Source organism: Protopterus annectens, chromosome 1.part2 (genome assembly GCF_019279795.1).
Source record: "Protopterus annectens isolate FY-2018-M chromosome 1.part2, PAN1.0, whole genome shotgun sequence".
NCBI lineage: Eukaryota > Metazoa > Chordata > Ceratodontiformes > Protopteridae > Protopterus > Protopterus annectens.
The window spans coordinates 980,449,949-980,476,534 of NC_056727.1; the positions used below are offsets into that span (position 1 = coordinate 980,449,949).

A 26,586-nucleotide genomic window follows, 5' to 3' on the forward strand; every position below is an offset into this window, starting at 1 on the left:
AAACCAAGGTTCTTTTTTTCCTGATAAGCCAAATTATCTGCTTATTCAAAATAAAAATGACATCTAGTCAAGTAGTCCCTACTCACATTTCAAAACACACTTCGGGTACTAAGTCATGTGATCTTTATGCAGCTATGTTTTAACTAAGTAAAGAACAGAGACCATGCCATGATTATCCATAAATATGCAGGCTAAAACTGAAATTAGTCAGAAATTAATAGTGTTCTACCTTGGTAAACAAACTCAAATAAATAAGTAAATAGTGTGCATACATGTGTGTATGCGTATGTATATGTATACATACACACACACACACATAAATATATATATATATATATATATATATATATAGTATGCATATGTACACATACATACACACACACACACACACACACATATATATATATATATATATATATATATATATATATATATATATGGATCCCTATCACATGGTCGACAGGCCATATGATCGACTCATTTGGTCGACAGTTCATTTGGTCGACAAGCAGTTTTATGGGGGGGGGGCTTCGTCCCCCACACCCCCCCTAACTATATATATCAACTCCAGGGTCGCACAACATTGGGGAGGGGGGCAAATCTGCCTGTCGATCAAATGAATTGTCGACCAAATGAAAGTCGATCAAATGGCTTGTCGACCATCTCAGGTAGACCCATATATATACATATATATATATATATATATATATATATATATATATATATATATATATATATATATATGTATGTAGACACCCACACACACACACATCTATTTCGACATTTTATATATATACACACACACACACACACACACACACACACACACAAACAAACATATAACACACACACAAATAAAAATGGAAACATTTCTTGAAGAATAAAAATAGAAATCTTTTATGAATACCATTGTTATCTTTCACCAGTAAATGTGTGTAGTGAATAAAACTGCAGTCTACAAGCATTAACAATCAAACCTTCATATCATGTATGCAAAATATCTAGCCCCCTCCATGTAATCACTTCCTCCAATGCATTCAGCACCAGGTCTTAACGCCATGTCATAATCTACCATTAACAAATGCAGAGGCATAAAAGAAAAAATAAGCACATATTTCATATAAAATTCTGGCAGACAAAAAAAGTGTGCACTGCTTTCATTCACACAATCATTCTGCATTTTGAATCAATGCAGCTTTTGTATTAAAACTGGAGTGGAACAACTCAAACAAAAAAGTGTGATAGTCACCTTTTTGGTTACTGCTTCTTGCTGGATTAAGTGAAACATTCTCAGAAGCAGATTAAGTTTCACTGTAAGAACTCCACATCAAGTATAAAAGTGCTTATCTTTACCAATTTTAACATTCTACTTGTTCAAAAGAGCTGTATTATAATATTCTTTAAATGAACAACAGATTTTTCTAATTTGTTATACAAAGATCTGTGAACATGGAATTAAAACAACATGCAAAAAGAAGCACCAGCCTAGGAGTGCAGAATAATCAAGTTATGGCTCTCCCGTTTGCAGTCCTGCACTAAGACTCCAAACCACTACATTATTAAGGTATCTAATGTTTTTTTTGAGATCACTGATCTTAGGTGACAGCTCTGTTCAGACTGCAGGGAATTGGATATTTTTAGAATGCTCCAACCCTGCTTCCTTATTTCCATTCCCAATGGAACGGCGAATATGAAATAGCAAGAATAAAGCAAGTATATTCTCGGGATATTCTCACACTATCCAGCCCTTTCTCCCCTCCTCAAACATTAAGACCTGCTGGCAGACAACCAGAATACTACAAGGAAGTATGGTCACAATGCCATGATCTTCTACCCCTCCTAAAGGAAAGAAAAAGCCAAAATTTCTGTCAGGTCATATCACTGGCACACAGACTGCAATCAGCAGAATGAGATGATGCCTGGTCTTACATCACTGGGAAGTATGCCAAACTCGTACATCTGTAGAAGAAATGAATAATGGAACAACTTTTGTTTTGCTGTTTTACATTTTAAGAACTCTTCATGCTGAAGTGAACGCCTGTGCTCGTACTGCAGTCAGATGTAAATAAGTCAGAGATTTACCAACATTACACCACTACATCAGAGTAAGAAATACACCAGGTCAGGAAAAGTTCAGAGAATGGGGAAGGGGATTACACTCGACATGAAAACTTTATTTTTGATAAGTCACTGTCTGCCCCCTAATGACAGATAGCATCCAAGCAAAATAAACAGCACTATCCTCGATTATAATAGGAAGTGTAATATCAGAACCACAACAACCCAGAGTGCAAGCTTATCCATAGCCATTAATGGACTTCATTTACCACATTTGGAACTAAGTACAGATCTAAAGGACCCCTCTAGAAAAAAACAGTAACAAATTGAGGAAGTGTCAACTGGAGGGTGACAGAAAGAAATGAAAAACACAAAATGAAAGGGGAAAAAAGTAAGTAGATTTCTTCTTTGTTAAAAATAAGCATCTACGTTTTTCAGAGTCTGCAGTCTTGCTTTTCAGAAGCTTCAAACCATATCTAACTATGAAATATAACTACAGTGTGTAATGAAATTATTAGAATGAAGAGTTCTGCAGTGTAATGTGACCTAGGCCTTAAATTCAGTTCCCTACAAAACGTCATGACAAACAGATCAGTAGTTAACAAATGTATAGTCTGGCACTCACCTGTGGCAAACATCCTATTTCGAGTGAAACTATTTCACCTTTTTTCAGTCTGCAAGCCCAATATGCGCAAGTACCCACAGCTTGTTCCTAAAATAATACACTCTGGAACTACTACACTCAAAATTTGAATTACCACATCCATCTGCCAACATTAACACAAGAAAGCAATGTTTCCTTATTATGCTATTAACAGAAAGGAATGGGTTCAAAATTTTTCAACGACTGTTCCTAAAAATGTTGTGGTTATAATTTAACCACTGTTTAAGTGAAGCAGTATGTCACTGCTGTAAAAAAAAACAATGGCTACTCAGAGGAAGATGTAAGGTGCTGCAATCTATTTTATTCATTAACAGCAGTCTGTCCATGCTGTAATCAGCACATTTAATGAAAGAAGTCTTCCAAGGCTTCACAGAAGCAACCGCATGAAGTCATTCCTCTCCAGTAGGTAGATTCTCTTCTATCCTCTTGATAAACTTCATTCTTATTTCTGTAACATTGTCACCTCTCAGTGTGTCCTGAACAAATTTTACATCAACTGCCATCTGGACCTGTTGAAAAGAACACAAACTATGTTTGTATGTTATGAAAATTAATACAGGTTTAAACCTGCATCACTGTAACATGCTCTAAGCAAGCAAGCAATGACAACAAAATCATTTACAGTTAGTCTATAAAGTATTTAAGCTCCTAAACCTAACCAGTTTACTACTGACCATTTTCTAGATGTCTGTGCCCTAGCACTGATCATGTTTTTAATTATGTTTGTTCATGGTTTATAAAGGGTTGTAATTTCAAACAGTTTCATACATTCTTATTATATTTTCTGGGAATGGTACTGAGTCAGTCAGTTACACAATAGTCTTAAGACTGTGTTTCTAGCCCCAAAGACAAAAATGTGAATTTTTTTTGTCATTTGTTTTTCTTACCCTATCACTTGGGATATTAAAATCCTCTTCAGTTTAAGGAGGTCTAAAATTAAAATAATCCAAGCTTTATGTTTCTGAGAGCTTTTACATTTGTCACCCTGAACAAAATAATGTCTAGCAAAATCCTGGGCAAAGGTTAATTAAGCTGCCATGAAACACAAAGGCATAATCTTGCCCTGGGGAATGGTGCTACTCTCCGTTATTTACTACCACCTCACCATTGCAATGCTGGTAATTAATGGTGATGCCCATAATAAAAGGCAATTGCCAAATGCCTTAGCTGCCAACAACATGGTTAATATCTCTTTCCAACTGATTTGTAACTCCATCGGAGAACGGGACCTTGACACAATGCTCCTTTAGACGTAAAAATCTCCTTATAACCCTCCAGCCAAACTCTGAAACATCCGTAATGAAGACTTAAAATAGGAAAGGTGTAAAATCAATAAGCCTAGGTGTTAAACAGCTGAACTCATTATGGCTCAATCATCAAAGATAGAATCAAACATTGTCTACTGGGGTTAATCAAATGATACCAGAAAACCATAATGAATAGAATACAACTCCCACATGTTATTCTGTACCATAACACAGATTACAACATAACTCAGAGTTGCAAAGAATACAGTGGCAAGTAGACATTCAGCATACAGTCTGCTTATACAACAATACCTGGATTCATATCAGTTCTTATGTCAGGAAACTTCATGAGCCATGTCTTTCACTATTTTCAAAAATTCATCTCAAATATGGTGTCTTCTGACTGACTGTAAGTCAGGAGAGTCTAGGAATAAAGTAAGATTGTCAAATCCACTAACAAAGGAGCTGAACTTGAACAAGGAAGCTGCCTTTCTCAGAATGCCACCACAACTGAAACTAGGCATAAGGAAAATACACACTGACATCTCAAGCCAAAAGAGTGGTTTAGCAAATGAAAAGGAGTCTACCAAGCTGTTATCAAAAATACTTTTTTAAGGAACAAAAAAGAAAACAGCTAAAAATAAACCTTGCAAAAGTGGTACATTTTACAAAGGGCAACCATTTAAAATAGCAGAACCCACTACAGCGAGTCCTAAAACACATAGACTGAATGGCCAAAATATCAGACTTGTATATACCAAGTCCAAGATGCCATTTTTCAAACTATTCCCTCTGATCTGAGGTATGGCAATCTCAGAATTAGTATATAAAAGTTAAGGGATGTGCCCATCTCCCCCACCAAACACACAAGCACACGCATGCGCACACACACACACACACACACAAAGAAGTTTAAAGGAGAAGAGTGATTTTCAAAATTCTCTCTTCTCCAGGTTTTCAGTCAGTAGGGAGCATTTATAAAGATACCATGCAGGCTACTACATTTCAAACACCTCATTATGGATATGTATTCAAGACCAGTCAGTTGTTTTAACTGAAAATCGGAAGGTTTACAGTGTATTTACCTATTTATATTCCTACATAATTTACTTAGGTAAAGGACTTCAGTATTCCATGCCAAGTGCCTTGTGGCTGGCTGTGCACTGATGTACTGAAGAATAACTGCATAAAAAGTGGGTGAACTATAAATGCTGGCACCTGTCTTTTTAGAGTACAGACTGCTTAGCAATAGCTAGTAAAAGTTACTACAGCTGTCTCATTTTAATATTGTACAGTAATTGTGACCTAAGTGTGCCAGACTGATCTGACTGGTGACAGCATGCTACAGGAAAAGCAGGAAGGGGGAGTGGCACTGAAAGGGTATTACCAGTCCTTTCTTAAGGTAGGTGTGTGTGTGTGTGTGTGTGTGTGTGTGTGTGTGTGTTGTCAGCAGTATGACTTGTAGTGCTGTCTCCGACAGTGATATGTTTCTGTAGTACATTCTATTTTATATAACATGAAACTCCACAAGCAAAAGTAGAATTCAATCTTAAACCCGTTTGTCAAAACTCAGCTCAACCCATCTGCCCATAATGGCAGCTGGTGCACAGGTTAAGTCTATGAGCTGTAGTGCCTCTGGTACAGAGTTTGATTTCCTCAATGATCTACTACGTGAACTAGACCAAGTAACTCAACCAGACAGTGCTTGGGAGAACTGGGAATTTTTCTAGGCTCCTCAATGGTTCCTGGACTGCAAAACTAGCAGCTACCTATGAAGGTATGAAATTAGAAGTTATGTACTTACCATAACGTTCCATCTGAGTAGGTGTATTCATTTGTCTGCAACCTGTGGGTATGGATCCGATATCGGATCCGAACCGGCATGGTTTATCCAGCTATGGATCCGAGCTCCTAGCTCCTCCCCTCACCCATAATGCCCTGCTCTCCCTACATGACCTCAGATCGAGTTTGCCCTGTATCAAAATACCCTAATCAAAGGGTAACACATTATATGCAGGAAACTGACAAGGCCAGGGGGAAAGGAGGGTGGGATGGTTGCAGACAAATGAATACACCTACTCAGATGGAACGTTATGGTAAGTACATAACTTCTAAATCTGAAGTAGGAGATTCATTTGTCAGCAACCTGTGGGACAGAGTCCCCAGCTACCTGAATCTTGGGCGGCCGTCATGGAAGGATATTCCAGAGCACCGCAAAGCCAAAGGATGCTCTACCTCTAGACGTGATATCCAGCTTGTAATGAGAAATAAAAGTATGAGATGAAGCCCAAGTGGCCGCTGAACAAATGTCATCCAGAGGAATCTTAGCCTTAAAGGCTGCTGAGATAGAAACAGACCGGGTTGAATGAGCATGGACTCCGTCCGGTGCGGGCCTCCCAGAAGCTTGGTAAGCTAAAAGAATACACTGGGAAATCCATCGTGACAAGGAGACTTTGGAAATTGGTTTACCCAGATTGAATTTGGCAAAGGAAATGAACAACTGGTCGGATTGCCTGTGACCAGCTGTCCTGTTAAGGTAAAAACAAAGCTGCCTGTGAACATCCAATGAATGCAGCTTGTACTCGCCTTTGTTCTGATAATTAGGAAAGAAAACGGGGAGGTTGATGGACTGATTAATGTTTGCTTCCAAAGCTACCTTAGGAAGAAACGAGGGATTGATCCTGAGGTACACACGGTCCGGATGGAAGATCAAGTAAGGCGGCTTCATGGAAAGGGCTTGAAGTTCCGAAACTCTTTTGGCTGAAGTAATGGCTACTAAAAATGCAGTCTTAAGAGATAAGAATTTTAGATCTACTGTGGCCGCAGGCTCGAAGGGGGGAGCGGTCAAGGCCTGAAGAACCAAGGAAGATCCCATGGTGGAACCGCCTGCTTGACAGGGGGTCTAAGCAGAAAGGTGCCTTTTAGGAAGATTTTACATAACTTGGCAGACATAAGAGGCCCAGAGTCATGACCAACATGATAATGAGAAATGGCCGCTAGCTGAACTTTGACCGTGGAACTACTGGCGCCATCATTAAAAAGAGTGGTAAGGAAGTCTAGAACCAGGGGAAGAGGTACCGTGAAGGAATCTAGGCCTTGCCGCTCCACCCAAATGGAGAATCGCTTCCATTTACTGCAGTAAGTTTTTCTGGTAGAGGGTTTATGCGCCGCTACCAGAATGGCCCTAACGGGCGACGAAATACCGGGAGTCCTGATTAGGAGTGGAACTGGAGCAGCCAAGCAGTCAGCTTCAGGTTGTCCAGGTTCGGAGATGGTAGGTTCGATGGGTGTGCCATCAGATCCGGAATGGGATCTAGAATCCAAGGTGGATTCACTGAGTGAGACCTTAGGTAAGGGAACCAGATCTGCAGAGGCCAGAATGGGGCTATAAGGATCATTCTGCACCCCAACCGAGAGGCTTTCTGAAGAACCTGGAGCATCAGAGGCAGAGGGGGGTATGCGTAAAGAAGACCGGGAGGCCAAGCTTAAACCAGAGCGTCTCTCGGGGAATCCCCTGGTGGAGGGATTACAGCAAAAAAACTGTCGCACTTGGTGTTTGAGGGAGAAGCAAAGAGATCACAACAAGGAGTTCCCCACCGTGCGAAGATACGTTTCACTACTTGAGCATTGAGAGACCACTTGTACGGGGAGAGAATGGTGCGACTGAACTTGACGGCAAGGATGTTGGACCGACCCGGAATGTGCGTTGCGATGAGAAAGCGGTTGGTAGAGATCGCCCATTCCCACACTCTTATGGCTTCCCGACATAAAGGGTAAGACTTGGTTCCCCCCTGTTTGTTGATGTACCAGACCACCGACATGTTGTCTGACTGAATCGCAATTGTTCCTAGGGGAAGAAAGGCCTGAAGTGCATGCAACGCCAAGAGCACAGCCCTCATCTCCAGAACACTGATATGCAGGGAGGTCTCTGAGTCGTTCCACGTGCCTTGGACCGTCCGTCCCGCAAAATGCCCCCCCCCCACCCGAGGCGAGAAGCGTCCGTGGTCACTGTGGCAAGGGGGGGAGATGCACAAAAGGGGCGGCCTCCTTGGAGATCCTCTGAATGGAGCCACCACAAAAGAGACCGCTTGCAAGCCTTGCTGATTGCAATGGGGTGATGCAGGGGAAGAGAAAGATAAGACCATTGTACCTGAAGCATCCACTGAAGTACTCGCATGTTCAACCTGGCGAGCGGGAGAAGAGAAATCGCTGCCGCCATGGACCCTAGTGCCCTCAGGACCAATTCCGCCGGAACTGAGCTTGAGTGGAGGATGGCCCGCACCTGGAGTCGTACATTCCGAATTCTGTCGGTTGTGAGTAAGGCTCTTAACTTCCTTGTGTCTAACCTGGCACCTATGAAATCTATCAGCTGAGTAGGGGCCAGGTTGGACTTTCCTACGTTTATCGTGATACCTAGCCAGGGAGCTAGCTGAAGAAAAGAGTCTCTTGCCAGGGATAGTAGATGCCTTGTTGGGGCGGTGAGAAGCCAGTCGTCCAGGTACGGAAAGACCTGCACCCCCTGAAGCCTCAGGTGGGCCGCAACCACTGCTAATACTTTGGTGAACACCCTGGGGGCTGTGGTGAGACCAAAGGGAAGGACCCTGAACTGGTAGTGACTGGCTCCCAGCCGGAAGCGAAGAAACCTCCTGGACCGTCTGTCCATTAGTATGTGGTAGTATGCATCCTTGAGGTCTATAGAGCACATCCAGTGATTCTCTCCCAGAAGGGGGAGGATAGACTGTAAAGTGACCATCCGGAACTTCTCCTTGGGAACTGCCAGGTTTAATAGGGACAGATCTAAAATGGGTCTTAGGTCCCCCGTCTTTTTTGGCACTAAAAAGAACCTGGAGTAGAACCCTGATCCGATCTGGTCTGGGGGGACGGGCTGGATGGCTCTTTTCCTCAGCAGATAGCCAATTTCTGCTGAAGCGGCCTCCCTCTGATCAGGTGGAACGTCGGGGAGGGATTTTGGTTTTGGGACGTGGAAAAGGGGAATTTTGTATCCTCTGGATATAATACGGAGGACCCAGCGGTCTGTTGTTATAGACTCCCATGCCGCTAGGTGCTCCGAAAAATGTCCCCCGACTGCCTCCAGAGTGGAGCAGTCGGGCAACCCCTCAGGGTTGCTGCGCGGGCCGCTCAGAGAAAGGTTCTCTGGACCCGAAATTCCTGGGAGCCCCTCTGCCCCTAGGGCGGCGTCCACCCTGTCCTCCTCTGCCACGGAAGGACTGGTTGTCCGGAGTGGGTTGGGATTGCTGCGACTTCCGGAACTACATCTTCTTCTGGCCCTTTTGGTTCCTAGAGTAGGACCTCTGGGGCACAGAGAAGCGGACTCCAATGGCAGACAGTGTCTTCCCGTCCTTCTCGCTCTGGACTAAGGTGTCGCGAACTGTCTTGCCAAAAAGGGCAGAACCATCAAAGCCCTCGGATCTGAAACTCGCGAAAGACACCTTGAAGGGCTCCGTGAAATCGCAATGGCGGAGCCAGGCCTGGCGTCTCGTGACTAGGCCTACTCCTGCAGCTCTAGCGGCTCCCTCAGTAGCATGGGAAAGCAACCGCATAGAGGTGTTTGTCACGGACCGAAGAGTGGCCATACTGGTGGAGTGCAAAAGTTTGTCCTCCTCCGACATGGACTCTGGGGGGGATGCAGCGTATTCTTTGATAAGATCGCGCTGCATCCTAATAACATGTGCCAGATAGTTGAGCGCCCTCACTGAGAAGGTCGCTGAACTAAACATTCACTTCCCCAAGCGGTCCATCATCCGAGACTCCTTGCTCGGAGGATGGACTGAGGGACTCTCCTGGGCGAGTTCCCTCTTGGTGGCTGCTGCCGTCAGCATGGCATCTACAGGAGGACCCTTACTCCAGTGGGCACGGTCAGCAGGGGGGCTGAGAATCCTGTCTGGCCTTTTGGGGATTGGCTCCACGGTGTCCGGTTCCTTCCACGCCCTGGTAGTAATAAGGTCCACCAGGGGGTCGGCAGGAGGGGACACCCAAGAGGTAGACGGGCCCGCTTCGAATGCCTCCAAGAACACGGACTCGTCCGAAGAAGACTTTGGGGCAGACCACCCACCTCTTATACGAAGCATTTCCATGATGTCTCCAAAGGAGACATCATGTGCCTCCTTTTACACGTGTGCTTGCGAGGTGCCTCCTCGGGGGGGCTGTCCGAGGAGCCCTCGCCAGCAGTGTCTAGTTCCACAGGAACTGCTTGGGGCATTGAAACGGGCTGTCCCAGTGGCAGGGTGATGGGAGCCTGACCCAGAGCAGCTGGAGTGCGGGATGGAGCCGAAGCAAGTGCCGGGGGTCCGGAAGCTCTCAACAGAGCCCTCTCCACTACATCAAAAGCCGAAGGGGAGCCGGCCTCGACCAAAGGATCCGACAGTCGGCTCCCCCACGGATCCGAGGAGTGGATCGGAGCCAGCGCCGAGCCCCTCGGATCTGAGGGACCAGTGTGCTCCGAAACGGACGGCGCCGAAGGCACACTGAGTCCCTCGGATCCGAAACTCAGGCCAAGGCTCCGAGAGGTCGGATCCGACACACTCGAGAGCAGGGTTGGATCTGAAGTAGCCAGTACTATCGGAGCCGACCCACCCCCGGCTGCAAAGCTGCCCGGCTCCGAGCGCTCCGAACCCGGGTAGCGGGTCGGAGAAGGAGCTATGGGCTTGAAAAAAGGAATCGAGCTCCCCCCCCCGGGGGGGGGGGAGGCAGGAGCACTCCCATCTGCATTTGGGCCTGGATGAACCTTTGCATCATCCGGTCCAGATCGGCGTCAGAAAGACTATAGGTCGACCTTGAAGAGACTACCGAGGTAGGCCTTGAATACCGCCTCGATAGCCTCGAAGGAGGTCAGGTCTCCTCCTCCTCAAGTCCCGGAGAAAAGGTTGGGGACCGGAGCCGAGGAGGAGGAGAAAGTACAGTTTTGTACCTACCATAAATGTAGATGTTCGAGGATCCACATTGCTGCAGTCCTAACCATTGGGTAGTCCGCTGTCCCAGTCGGCCCGCATGACCAACGTCATATCCTCAGTCTTTTCTTGCCCCAGATGTCAGAAGACCCTAAAAAGACAAAATTACAAAAGTATAACCTCACCTACACAACCACCCCTAAACACAGAGGGGAAGGAGACTGCAGCAATGTGGATCCTCGAACATCTACATTTATGGTAGGTACAAAACTGTACTATGTTCTTCATTCCACATTGCTGCAGTCCTAACCATTGGGTAGAATCCCAAAGCAGAGGTAAGGGAGGCTGGCAAATCATAAGGAAGCAGGAGCTGTCAACATGCCTTGCAAAATAGCTGTGGCAAAACCAGCCCTAGATTTAGAGTAGAGAGGAAGGTGATAATGCTTAGAGAAAGTATGCACTGAACTCCAAGTAGCTGCCTCCAAAATATCCTTAGTTGCCACCCCTTAGAAATGCTGTTGAAGTGGCAGTAGCCCTAGTGGAATGAGGCCTAATCCCAGCTGGAATCTCCTTGCCATGATGGGAATAACAAAATGAAATGCAAAACCCAATCCACTTAGAAATAGTTTGTTTTGACACAGGCTTGCCCTGAGAACTCAAAGCAAAAGAAACAAACAACTGCTGCGACTGCCTAAAATCCTTAGTCCTGCTTAAATAATAATTGCCTGTGTACATCTAAAGTGTGCAAAATCTTTTCCCCTTATTTTGGGGATCTGCATAAAAAGTAGGCAAATGAATAGTTTGGTTTAAAGCCACACTAGAAACCACCTTAGGCATAAAGGAAGGATTAAATGATACCCTATCCTTATGGAAAATCAAAAAGGCTCTACCGCCATAAGGGCCTGCAATTCAGAAACCCTTCTTGCAGAAGTAATGGCCAACAAAAAGCTGTCTTCCATGACAAGAATTTCAATTCAGCAGTAGGTTGTAGAGTAAGTTTCTCCAACACAAAATTGAGATCCCAAGCAGGAGTAGTCTTATATTCTTTGCCCCTCTAAGAAATTGCTTGAACAAAGGATGCGAAAACAATGGTGGGTCACAATCATAGTGAGCTGAAATTGCTGCAGCATGAATCTTAATGGAAGAGAAAGACAAACCTTTGTCCAATAACTCAGTAAGATATTGAAGAGCCACACTCAAATTAGGCTCAGAAATCTCCATTTTTTTGCTGCACTCCAAAATAAAAATCTCTTCCATTTTACACTTTCCTTGTACTAGGTCTTCTGGCTTCCATAATCACATTTAAAACTTGTTGAGGAAGTTGAGACCTGCTGTGTTTCAAAACAGAATATGCCAGGCTGTTAGATGAAGAGAGTGAAGCTTGACATTGAGCAGGTGACCGTCCCTCTGAGACAACAGGTGTGGAATCAAAGGTAAAGGCCATGGAGGCTTCCTTACCAGACTCCTCAGTAATGGGTACCAGTGTTGCGAGGCCAATCTGGAGCTATTAAAATCATCCTTGGCTTGTCTTGTCTGACCTTTAGGAGCACCTTTGGGAGAAGAGGCAGAGGTGGAAAGGCATACACATGAAGATTTTTCCAACTGAAAGAAAGAGCATCCACTTTCCAGGCTGTGTGATGAAACCTCTTTGTGCAAAACTTTGGCAGCTGGTGGTTTAGTGGAGAAGCGAACAGATCTATGTCTGGAGTTCCCCATGACACTGTCAATTTCTGAAATACATGAAGATCCAGTTTCGGGAACCATGATTTGTCTGCTTAACACATCTGCTAAGGAGTTCTGTGCTCCTGGCAGAAACCTTGCCTGAAGAGTTAGTTGCAAGCTGAGCGCAGTCTCCCATAAAATCATTGCTTGTCTGAATGTGTTCCCCTTGTTTGTTGATGTACCACATGACAGTTGTGTTGTCTGTTAGAATCAACACCTGCCCTGGAAGAAGTAACTCCTTGAAAGCCATTAATGCAAACTGGACTGCTAACATCTCCTTCATGTTGATATGTAGATGCTGTAGTCTGGCAGGCCACTTGTCTTGTATCCACTTTCCATTTAGATGAGCTCCCCAAGCAATGTCTGAGGCATCTGTCTCCCTTGTTTAGGTGACATTCCTGAGCCCACCACAAAAATTCCTGTTGAATGCAAGGTATTATTTGAATGACAGTGTCCAAATCCTGGCAGTGCTGTGTCCATACAGTTTTGAGATACCATTGCAGCTTCCTCATATGCAGTTTGGCATTGGGAAGCACCAGAATACAAGATGCCATGAACCCTAAGGCTTGAAGGACTGTCCTTGCAGTCAGCCCGGACTGAAGAGATAGTTGATGGAAGTAAATGAAAAGATTCTTTTGTTTGTCGGCCATCTGGGCTGCTGTATTCAGTCTCACACCCAGAAAGCACATGTCTTGAGAGGGTACTAGACTGGACTTTATTAGAATACCCTAGGCATCTTAGCACTGCTATCACATATTCCAAATGCTGTAAAAGGTCTTCCTTTTCTTGAGCCAGAATCAGGCAGTCGTCCAAGTAAGGATAGATTTGAATTCCTTTTAGCCTGAAGTAAGCTATCACTGGAGCCAGAACCTTTGTGAATACTCAATGCAGAGAACTGATAATGAGAATTTCCAGCACTTCCTGCAACTTTGTCTGATAGGCACATGAAGGTAAGCTTCCTTGAGATCTAAAGTTACCATCCAGTGATCTTTGCCCAGCAGAGGTAAAAGCTGTTGTAACGTCAACATTTTGAACTTGGGAATGTCCAGATAAGTGTTGAGGATAGATAAATCCAAAATTGGTCTCCACATGTTCCCCTTCTTTGGTACTAGGAACAGGCGAGAATAAAATCCTAGGCCCCTTTCTGGCACAGGAACTGGCTGAATGGCCCCTATTTGGAATAACAGAGAAATTTGCTTGTGAGCCTCTTTTCTTTGTAGAGGAGGAATGTCTGGCATGCCTTTGAAAGGAGGCAAGGTATGGAAATAAAACCTGTAACCGTGGTGAATGATATCCAAAACCCATCTGTCTTGGGTAATTAAATCCCAATTTTCTTTGAAAAGAGCCAACCTTCCTCCCAAAGGTGCTGCAGAATGTACTGGCAGCTGAAAAGGTAGGTCATTGGGTCTGTTGGACTGACCCCTGCCCTCACCAGAAGTCTGAGCAGGAGAACTCCCTGTTCTAGGCCTAAAAGAACCTTGAGCTCTGCCCCTACCACGTCTAGACCTACCCCTAGACTGGGAATCATAAGCAGGATATGTCCATCCCTTAGTAGGCCAATTTCTACTAAACTTAACAGTTTGCATAGACTTAGCCTTGTCCTCCATTTTCTTTAAAACTGCTTCCAAACAACACATCAGACTGTAAAGGAGCATCCAAAATCCTTGTCTTAACATGCTCAGCTAAATTCTGATCCCTCAACCAGGAAGAACAGAACCAGTGGCAGCCACCCTCGAGGAGGCCTGCACAGCATCAAAACCACATTGCAAGGAATGCTTACCCACCTGTTCAGACACATGAACTAAATCCTGCAACTCTTTACACTCAATACCTTCTGCCAGAGCATCCACCTTAGACTTCAATTGTGAAAGGAGATAATTTTGATATTTTAACATGTGAAACTGACAATTCAACGCCCTCATGGCTAAAGTGGAAGAAGTATACACTTTCTTTCCCCATCTATCCAAAGCCCTTGCCTCTTTATCAGGAGGAACAGGATTTTTAACAACAGAAGCCTTTACACCTTTAGGCCCCTGAGAGACAGTTTCGGGTCTGCCCTAGGACTCTTAAAAGATACTTATGAGCTTCAGGCACCCTATAGTACCTATCCAAAGAATCAGGATTCAGGAAGCCTCTGCAAAAACATCTTCCACCACATTCAGAACAGGAGGTATAGCTAAAGGCCTATGCTGGGGTAAAAACAAGAATTCCCTAAGCCTCTTCCTGGAATCAGAGAAATCTTGACCTTCCCATTTAAAATGCTCCCTCATGGAATGCAGAGTCTCTGAAAATGAAAAATCCTCAGGAGGAGAAGCTGAAGAAGTAGAATCATCCACATCAGAATCTGAATAAGGAGGATACTCCTGCAAGTCTAAGACTCAGAAGCCTCGAACACTGCTCAAAACTCTCAAACTCAGGTTCCACCCTAGGCCTCTTATCAGGAGGGGGCATAGAACCTCTAATCATAGTAATCAAATCCTCTGCCATTTTAAGCATATGTTTCTTAGGCAAAGACCCTGAAGAACTAGGAGAAACCCCCACTGAAGTTAAATCTGGCCTGCCTCTCAAAGCTAACCACCTTAGGAAGAGAGGGAAGAACAGCCACCTGAGAAGCCCCTTCAGCCTGGCCTACCTCCTGAGAGGACACATCCTGTAACAGTAAAGTCTCTCCCTGAGACTCCAAAGAAACTTCTGGCAGAACCTCCTTTGCTGCTTTGTCCGCTTCCCAAAACTAACCTGGCACAGTCTAACCTTCTCTTAATAGTGTTAAATCTAGCACAAGGTATGGTAATCCCTATGAGGTATCTGTTTCCCACAAGAAATACAGTTATTCACTTTTTCTGACATCCGGTTAAATACTGAGGCAAGAAAAACAAAATATCTTTGATTCGGTCTGAAACTCTGACTTCAGAAATTTTCAGAACGCCAACCTAAACTGCTTCTGCATCGGACCATGCGGCAAAAAGACTGAGGATATGAGACTGGGACAGCGGACTACCCAATGGTTAGGACTGCAGCAATGTGGAATGAAGAACATCCAGCAGCTAGAGAGGCCGGAGGAGAAGCCCGCTTAGCCGGCGGGGCCGTGACGGAGGTCACGGCCGGCCGCTTGTGGTGCTTCTCTCTCCGGTCCTTCTTCCTAGCTTCCCTGTCCTCCAAACCCATAGAGGGAGTTTGAGTCCCGGGAGGAGGAGCGGGAGCAGGTAGGGCAGGTACCGCAAGAGCGGTAACTACCAACGGGGTGGAGGCCGAAGCCGAGCCCGAGGGTAAAAGTCCCGCCAAGACCAGCTTCGACCTCCGCTCCTTCAATGCCCTGGGGTTGAACCCTGCACAGATTGAACATCCAGAAGTGAGGTGTTCAACCCCAAGGCATTGAATGCACAGAGTGTGGCCATCCGCAGGGGACAGCTTATGGTCACACTCGGAGCATTTCGAAAATATCGCCTTTGGGGCCTCAGACATTTTTTTTTAACAAAACAAAACTAACAAGTTAAGAAATTAACAAGTTAACAACACAGTCACTAAAGGCCCCAAAGAAACCAAGCACACACTACGCTACCAGCGAGGGGAGGGAATTATAAAAAAATTAAGTAACTTAACCAAAATTAGTTTAAATGGGTGGGAAACCTAAAGCTTTCACACAAAGGAACTATTTTTTTAACCAAAAATCCCTTAGTAAAAATACTAAATTTTCACTTAGCTGAAGGAGCTCAAAGATCAAGCTGTCACCATGAACGCAGCAAACTAGATCTGAGGTCATGTAGGGAGAGCAGGGCATTATGGGTGAGGGGAGGAGCTAGGAGTTCGGATCCATAGCTGGATAAACCATGCCGGTTCAGATCCGATATCGGATCCATACCCACAGGTTGCTGACAAATGAATCTCCTACTTCAGATCATCTATTACACAAAAAACATTTCCTCTAACATAAAAATGTAATATCAAGGATCCATCACACAAGCACAATACTCTCTTGTTCTCTGCAAGGATACAAGTTATCCAGCGCCCAATGCCAACCTTACTTATAGATTAATACCACAGCTACACAACCACTGGGAAAGAAAGGGCAAAAACTGTGGAAATTAAAAATTTGACATGCACCCTGTTTGCAGCATCCTCCTGATGACAACATAGTTGAACTTCACCTTCAGTTCCAAAAATACAACTCAATCATCTATAAACCATTAGTACCAACACCGCAATAAAAGCAAGAAGATTCAATATTATTGTACATCAGTGCTTCTGATGCATTATAACCATAACAAATACATGTGAATGGAGTGAGATGACATGCTCCTCAATATAGGTTGTTACTACCCTTGTGGCACAGTTGCTTTACTGATCTTTTGTGTGCAAGTCTGTATGTCTTCCCTATAACTGTATGGGTTTTTACTGGGTGCACTTTTTTCTTCCTATAGCCCAAAAACATGTCACAGGTACTGGCAATGAAACTACCAGTAGATGTACATCCAGTATGTGAGTGACTGCGTGTATGTGTACGCATGTGTGTGTACATCCTGTGATTGATGGTCATCCTACACAGGATTAGATTCTCTACCTTGTGCTGAGTGTCAAAATAAGTTCCTACTTCTCCCAAACCATGAAGTACATTGAGTAAATGGAAAAAACAAATGAGTCCTCATGACAACACATTTTTGATTCACAATGGAATTAAGACTGTTTTGTAAGATTCTCCCAATAATAATTGATTCTAGCATTCATATCACAAAAATGATTTAAAAAGATTAACATTCTGTTTAAAGAAACAATGGAAAGCACAATCCTTTAAACCAGAATGCATTAAATAGTGTGATTTCCTTTCCTCCCAAACAACACAGCAGGCTTTAGATGGTTCAGCAGGCAAATAGGAGGATGTGGTCAAGAGATTTATTTTATAAAAGAATAGGCAAAATCTGTGTAATAGATGTGAAAGATTGTAATATCTGTGGAACAGAAAGAGTAACTGTGTCAAAGGATCTCTTCTGGCACCAGTGGGGAAAAAGTAACTGAGAAGAGATAATACTTCCTGGTACAAGTATCTCATTATAACAAAGATGGCTCTTAGACACCGGGTTATGCTCATCCAGTTGTGAGGTTAATAACTCTGAGGGAGGCACAGATGCAACACCTTGTTCTCCTGCTGTACTACCAGGTTGCTGTGGAGAACTGATGTCAGTGTTATTAACATTTGTTAGAAAAGGGACCATGGGAGCCCTGCCCACCATGTACTTATTAAAATGAGACTTGCCTTATCTTTTTTACATTTAGAAATACCTTAGGTTTTAACAGTTTGGTGGAAATACACAGAGAAGACCTTGAACAAACAAATTAAGAAGGTACTTGTGGCTGTTGCTACTGCCAACATTGTGGTAATCAGGAAGAGAAAAATGGTAGTTGGTTGATCAGATGAGATGCACGCAAAACAGATCCATCTCTGGAAGCACTGATATTATACAGCTAAAAATATCTTCCTGTTCATTTTCCAGTACAGAAAGATCAACATTTGGCTGCTTATATTCTGCTGCGACACTCTGCAGAATTGAAATATAAATGGCTACAAAAGTTAAGTTTACCTTGACTGACTAGTTGTAGATAACCACTATTAACCTGCACAGCCTTGCAGGAGCAGTACCCTCCTAACTATATAGCAAATTAGTGCAGTGTTACATGTAACTACCTGAAGAATTCTGGTCTAAAGAACTGATGAGAATGCTGTGAGGAAAAAAAAAAACAGCCCTTGAACATATAGTCATTGAAAATGGACTCCCTACTGTGGACATGCACTTGGTAAAACACTCTAGGACTGAGGAGAGCCTGAATGCCTGAACACAAAAAGAGTTCTGAACTGAAAATCATTGGCTCACACTCAGAAGTAGAAGGATCCCCTGGGATTCCTTTGCAACCTTGATGTGCAGCAGGCCATCTTGGAGGTCAAAAGTGCACATACAATTTTTCACTTTGATAAACAAAGAATGACTTGTAATCACACAAAGTTCTCTTTGAAGATAAAACTGTTTAGGCCAAATTTGGTACTTACAATAAATAATCAGGAGCAATGCCCCTTTCTTTTCTGGTCTGGTGGGATGTCTTAGATGGTTCTTTTTTTTCTTGCAAAAGTTGGAGGGTCTTCTTTTTTGCACCTACTCTTTGACTGGGCAAGATATCAGGAATTGGAATGATGGTGAAATTGCTTGTGTTATGAATAGAACTTTGTGTCTTATGGACAGTGATGGAATAATATGCAGAAGAAAAGCATAACCACAACTGTCTCCAGAGAAGAACAGTTAGGTAAAGCATCAGGGCTGCAGTTGCTATCTTCAAGTGGGAAAGTTGCAGCTCCCTGAAGACTGGGTGTGGGAAGGTTGGAGCTTTCTTAAGGGCAGCTGTTGAAACTAAAATGTCACACCTGTAAATCTGTAGCCAGATATCCCACCTCGTTGGTGGGAGGCCAAAGGATGCAGCTGACCTTATTTTATTTATCTATCTAGCTATCTATCTATCCTTGTGACTGTCCTTTTTATGGAGAGGTGGGTTCTGTGCCAGGGTTTTTCCAAGCTGCCTTAACAGCATCTCTGAAGGTATCTACCAGTGAAGAGACCACCCTGGAGGTTTGCTAAGTACATCAGGTACTGGCAGCCTCATCTTCAGGAAGACACTAGATCCCTAGCAATTCCTCCCAGTGGTGCATTAGCACTAAATACTCCCCAAAATTAAGATGGGGAGAAGATTTGTGGGACTTGGAATCTTCCTCTTCATTTAGTGGCAATACATATAAATTCAGTAGAATTAAGTACTGTGTAAACATTACAGTTAGTAGGATTTATTATTGTTTAGTATAATTTGCCCTATTAAAGCACCTTTAGTATTGTATAAAGAAAAAGTCAGTAGAATTTAGTACTGTTGAACGGAGTCGGCCTCAATAAAGCACCCTTATTAGTCTGCACCAATAAAGCACCCTTAATAGCCTTCTAACCCCAATACACCACCCCCTTGTAGCTCACCAATCAAAAGACTGGACAGCATGGATATGTAATTTCCTAACTTCTCTGTAGGCAGCTTGGTGGTTACGGGCATCTTGAGACAATGTAGTAATTGTTTCCACTTATAACCACTTGATCCTTAAAAGAAACAGACACAGTATGCGAGAGATGTACTTATACAGTGACACTGGAGGCTAAACTCTTTCATATAAAAGTGCATGAGGTTATCGAAACTATGCAAACAACACCCATCTCACATAGTACACAGAAAACACACACAGACTAACGTATGTTGAGGCATTTAAAAGCAATCTTCTTAAACAAATATCACCTAGAGTGCCCATTATTACAGCTATACCTCACCAAGCAGAAAAGCACTCAGAAAAAAAGAACACACAAAACCATACATACAGTCACACTCAATGGAGTCCCAAACATCAAGCCTCTAAGGCAAGTAAACACATTTACCAGAACTCTCTTCACAGGGGATTCCATTGCAAGACATACAGATGCCCCTCTAACCAAGCTGAACAAGGAAAATATAATGGCTAGTTGCTTATCTGAAGCTACAATCCACCAAATAACACACACACTCAAGTCATTACACTACAGGTACTAGTATGATTCATTATTGTCCATGAAAGTGTAAATGACCTGAGACGTATCTCCCTACACTACATGAAGAGAAACATTATGGAACTCTCAAACTGTGTGTCTCAGGCTGGTACGAGCTGAGCATTGAGCAGCAAATTACCATCACAGAGGATGATGCCACAATATAAGAAAAAGATGATAGATTTTAACAATTTGCTGTCTTTCTGGTGTCATTCTAGTCAGCTTGGGAGGACATTTTTAACAGACTATGCTGTTTTGCTATGGATGGTCTGCACCTGTCCTTTCTAGGCTTTTGAATACTGGCCAAAAGTTTATCTACCCCATAGTGCCTTTTCAGACAATGCCAAATTGACAAACATACCAACATAGCAAAATCAAATCAATTGAACCTCAAGATGTTACTGCTCAGTGCCAGGAGCCAAAATTAAAAAATATATATATATACTCCCTCCAAGCCCTCTTCATAATTGAAAATATCAATATCTGTGCAGTTACTGAGACATGGTTTAAAGCTGTAGACAGCACCCTAGAAGTGCAAGGTTTCAGTGTCTTCCACACTTTTAAACCGGTGACAAGGGCTAAAGGTGGCGGTGTCTCGATATGCATCAGTAACAAGCAAACCTCTATTTTGGTCAAAAAGGATGATGTGCCGGAGTTCTGCCATGTGCACATCATCATAGACAAAATTCAGTACTATATCCTAGCCAGCTATAGGTCACCCTCCATGTCCCAAGAAGCTCACAATGCATACTTGGTCTTACTGGAGAAACATATCATCCAACCTAACAGCTTACTCTTGGGAGACTAATTATCCCTCTATAAACTGGGAATACTACACAGCTTCCAAGTCTAGAGGCACAGAGATTCCTGGACTTCATAAATACAAATACCGTTGACCAAATAGTGGAAACAACCACTACAGACTCCAACACACTGGACCCTGGACTCATAAATATGGGTGAATGCTGCAACCCCCCCCCCCCCAATGTCTCATCCTTCCTGGTAAGGTCCAACCATAAAGATGTCTCCTTCGAAATCAAAATGAAGTCTGTAACCCCAGTAACAATCAGGAACTATGCCGAGACAAACTACCTTTCATTACGTGATGACATCTCAAAATTCAATGTTTGTTGTTTGTTTGTCTTTCGGCTTTTCCTGGTAAGGGGTCACCACAGCGGAACTCCGGTCCGCTAATGATTGGCAGTAGATTTTTATGAAACAGTGAGGTGCCAGCTTGATGCCCAACCTTCAATGAAGGCACGCCCATTTACACACGCATGTCTTTCGAATGCTACCCAACCGCGGGGAGGACATGCAGACTCCACACAAAAGACACTCCCAAGCCCAGCCGAGAATCAAATGGGAGAACCTCTTGCTGTGAGGTAACAACGCTACCGCCGTACCACTGCGGCATCTATACATCTCAAAATTCAATGCCCCTCCAAATCTTGAGAACACAGCAGCCTACGCTGAATTGCTCTAATAAGCTCTGTACAACCATGTCAATGGCTGCATAGAGGCTGCTGCTCCTACCCGAAATAAACTGCCCTGGTGGCATCCCAAATTGAACAGGATATACAACAAAAGGAAAAAAATGATGGCAAAAATTAAGACTGATAATTCCCATAAGGATAAAAACTCTCTCATCAAACTAAACAGGCAACTAAGAGGACTAATTAGGTCAAACAAAACCAACTTTGAGGTTAAGACAACCTCCCAGGTGAAAGATAACCATAAGACCTTCTTAAGCTATGTCAGAAATCTCAAGGGCAGCAACACAACAATGTGCTGAACTGGTGGATAATGGTGCCACATTCATCAAGCCTGACAATACAGCATACCTGTTAGTGGACAAATTCAGTTCCAGCTATCCTCTCACCCTCAACCAACCCCTAAGAAATACCCTCAGACATAAACCCTCCAACTATAACTAGGAAGCATGCACTGGCTACACTCACTAAAGCCAAGAACACAGCCTCAATGGGCCCTGATAACATCCTGGGATGCCTTCTGAACAGTCTAAAATACAACTTATCAGGACTCCTGCAGGCATTATTTAACTACAGTCTTAAAGCAGGCTTTCTGGTATGAGAATGGAGGACTGTGATGGTCACCCCCCCTTCATAAGTGAGGACCTTCAATGGATCCTGGAAACTACAGACCCATTAATCTGACCAGTCTTATTTGCACAGCCATGGAAAGAATTACCCTGGAAATTACAGACGACATAGAAAACCTCCAGACACTGGATCCATCCCAGTTTGGCTTTGTCAAAGGTAGGTTATGCTGACTGAACTTGGTGGACTTCTTTGAAAAGGTCACCAAGACAATGGATAAGGGGATAGCAGTGCATACTGCCTACCTACAGCTGGTTAAAGCATTTGGCAGAATACCCCACTGTCAACAAACTTATGGAACTAGGTATGAACTCCTTTACAACATGCTGGATAGCTAGTTAGCCTACAGGTAGGACCAAAAAAGTTAGGATCAGTGAGGCCACCTCCACAGAGAGGCTGGTCACGAGTAGAATCCCTCAGGGCTCTGTGTTGGGCTCACTCTCGAATAGTATCTACTTAGAGGTCAAAGCCAATAACAAAGACATCTGGCTGACCAAGTTCACAGATGACTGCAAACTGGGTGGAGTCAGTGACCCCCCCCCCCCCCGATGAAAACACCATTCACAAAGGTCTAACACAGAGAAATACTTGGTGCCAAAGCTATGGCTTAAAACGCAATGCCAAGAAATGCATTATAGTACTTTTTGGGAAGCCAGGCACCTCGCGTAAATAAGTCATTAATAAAACACCCATAAACATGGATTCACTACTCAGGGATCTGGAAACTCATGCAGATAGTAAACTAGCCATCGACCAACATGCGCCCAAGGTAGTAAGAAAATCCTTCTATGCCACTCAACTTATAAGTAAGGGCATAGTATCTAGGCCCAGAGAGGACATCATACCACTATACTCACCTTTCATGAGATCCATCCTAGAATGTTATGCCCCCTTTGGTATGGACCAGACCAGACACATGCAGTAACTAGTACGTTCACACTGGTTCCTTACAAAAAAAGATACAGGGAGTAAACAAAATGTCCTATGCTGACCACCTCAAAGAGCTGTCTCTTTACTTTGCATCATACAGATTACTGAGAGGTGATCTCTGCCTGATGTTCAAGGCATTCCTGAACTCTGTTTTGATGAATGTTTTGCATATCCACAAAACAAAACAGCAACAGAACTAGTAGATCAAAAGACCTAAATTATGCTTGTGACATAAATAGGACATCTTGAAGAAAGAGATGTTTCTCAGAGAATTTCCATTCTCTGGAACAGGCTTCACATCCATGTGAAGCAGAGTTCCTTCCTAACCCTACTTTAAGTGCAACTTGGACCAACAGATGGGTTATCAGAAATTCACCCCTGGTCTGGCGCCTATGTCTCTGATGGACCCCTATATAAATCTAATTTGTGGGTCACATTTGGGTTGCATGACTAAGCTAATAAAGGCCCTAGTCATCATTAGCCTAGTATACATTTATGAACCTATGTCTGCCATGACAGATTCTAGGGAGGGGGAGACAAGCTAATTCTTTGGTACCTTCTTTAACTTCTTCAGTAGTGAAAGGAAAGTTCAAGGAGAAGAAAGGTACCATTTTAAGATCAGATGTTACTGAGGAGGGTTGAAGAAGTATCTTGACCCTCTGACTTGTTATATAACAAAGAACTTAAGGCCCAATATTGAGGACAGTTCTTAAATATTGGATTTATTATATTTAAAAAAATGTTAGAATAATAGATTTTATAGGATGTGTTTTATGAAGTCAAAAACTTGGATGCCTGTCATTTTTTTAGTGATTGTGTTCCTCGGTGACTTGTCAGAAAACCATGTATTTTATATTCCAATATGTAAGACATCATCTGTTCTGAAGAAGTCCGGATGAACGAAAGCCCTTGACTGTGGATATTGTGTTACTGTAGAGTATACATTTTATTTTGTATATGCTGCTAATGCTGTGGAGTTTTTATCACATCATGGAATAAATTGTGTTTTCATCACTCAAGTGAATTCCTTGTTTTTCCAGCATACAGAGAGTGTTCTTGGTGTCAGTTTGTTTCTCTCTGTTCCGGTTTTCGTAAACATTTACACTGAACTGAAGACACTAAATGAACTGTCACAACTAAACTACCACAACAATTTCATCATCATTTTTGTAGTGGTTTTGTACTGGCTCTTTCACTGCTTTTTATATAATTACAGCAACTGCAATGGCCCAGACAGAAGATTTGCGTATTAAATGTTTATATGAATTAGCTTTCTTAGGATGGGATGGTGAACCTAATGAACAGGAGTAAGGTTTGGGGAAAAACGAAGAAAAGGAGATAGTTGCCACCGTAATTGTCTTTAGAAGAGACAGCTTTGCTCCAGCAAGTAAAGCTGTAAGTGCTCTTTAGTACTTTTAACAGAAAATATTGTACATTCCTGACAAAATGTATTACTTTTATTAATTAAGGTCCTACCATTGGTCAACCGGTAAACATTTAGCCGAAAGCATAACACAGCTTTGCGACATTAGTATTCTATACACAACTAAGGTGTTTCACTGCACAGCGCCCAGCCACCAGCTGTATTACGCTTTCGGCTAAATGTTTATGGGTTGACCAATGGGAGGACCTTGATTGTTATTTAAACTACAATTACAATTGGTATTACGATTCTGATGAAGTTTCCTGGAGGGAAATGAAAGCACACCATCCTGTTTTTTGTTAATAAACCAAGTGAAATTATCTTGTGAGACTGCCTTTATCGGGTACCTGCTGTGGCTGGCAATCGTTTTGGATTACTAGTTTATTCTTTCTCCGGTTTTCCATCTTTTTCGGTTATTTGTTTAAAATATAACCACCATTCTGACCAGTCTTTATAGAAGATTCTCATCTCTACATGATCTTGCCACAGTTCCAGTATTTTGTATTTTCCTAACTCATCCCATTTAATTTCATTTATTCTTTGAATCCCTTTACCTATTCTTAAATACTGATAATCTCCTTTAGACTAAATCTAAATAGCTCTAAAAACTGTAGCCAAAAATTTTTTCTATTAGCAATCCTGCAGAAGGTAGAAAATCTATTTTCATTTTACATTCGCCTATACTGTAAGTTCATGTACTTTTATCCCAAATTCTCAACTGCCAACATTTTATAAGTTCTAATACTGTACTTTTTTAACATTATAATCTTTTTTTTTCTTTGATGTCTTAGGTTACAGTTAAAATCTCCTACCACAATTATCTCCAGATTTATAACATACTGAATTAAATTTCTAAACATTTCTTCTCTCTCTCTTTCTCTCTCTCTCTCACTTTGTAACATAAGCATAAATTGCAACAACTCTCAAACCTGATTGTTCCATCTTAAATCAACAACAGCAAACCTGCCCAGAATAATTAAAATATTATCTACAAAATAACTATGTCTGAACACGTCTTTCCCTAAATTCCAAATTACATTATTTCCCCGCCATATTTCAGCTTGATATCTTTCTTCCTTCAATAATCTAGAATCTTCCACAATAACATCTTATTATGTATACTATTTGATAATACTTACCCTTCTTAATAAACTTATTAAACTTTAGTGATAAGATTTTACAAGTAGCAATATCTTAATTATTTCATTTTACCCCTTTCTTTTCTTCTTTACTATGACCTTCTATAATTTTTCTTTTTCTTTACAATATTCGTTTACCATTCAAATTTCTTTTTTGTTTGATTGTATTCCATTTGATGTCCTCAACATCACTAACATCTGTACCTTCTTCTAATACTACAATTTTTTATTTTAATTTTCTTGCTTCTCTTGTTCACTTTCTGAAATGTCTATGTGTATTAAATCAATCTGTTTACCTATATTTTTATTCTGCTTCTAAATGTTTAATATCTTGTCTCTGCTCAGCCTGAGCATCTATATTTTCCGACTCTATCTCATTATATTCCTCACTTAAATGCCCTGTCTTCTTACATTTATAACATTTTAACTCATACATCTTCATATCATGTCCCAATTCCCCACATATATATATATATATATATATATATATATATACATCTTATTTTTTCACAACTGCTAATCATGTGATCAGATTTACCACAAAGAAAATAAATTTTTGGTTGACCTAATACCTCACCACACCTTTATCCTCCTTTACATTTATAATGCTAGGAATGTGCAAAATCTTTTCATTTTCTGCATTTAAAATTACAAGACAGTTCTATGTCCCAATCCATAAACCTTTTTATCATATATTTTTGACATTTGTAATATATCTTTACATATTTTCAATACACGTCCTTCTAAAGTCCCTATCTTTACTTCATTTCTAAATTGTATATA

The 26,586-nt window shown here is 42.3% G+C and overlaps 1 protein-coding gene across 2 annotated transcripts in view; it reads right to left on the reverse strand.

Moving 5' to 3' along the window:
- Window positions 1–2,153: 2,153 nt before the first annotated feature.
- TRAPPC3 (trafficking protein particle complex subunit 3) overlaps window positions 2,154–26,586 on the reverse strand; it is a 411,874-nt gene continuing 387,441 nt past the window's right edge. For both annotated transcript variants that reach the window (XM_044059939.1, XM_044059940.1), the window contains one exon: window positions 2,154–3,231. In XM_044059939.1, coding sequence (XP_043915874.1) covers window positions 3,112–3,231 — 120 coding nt within the window. In that variant the 3' untranslated portion in view covers window positions 2,154–3,111. The remainder of the gene's footprint in view (window positions 3,232–26,586) is intronic.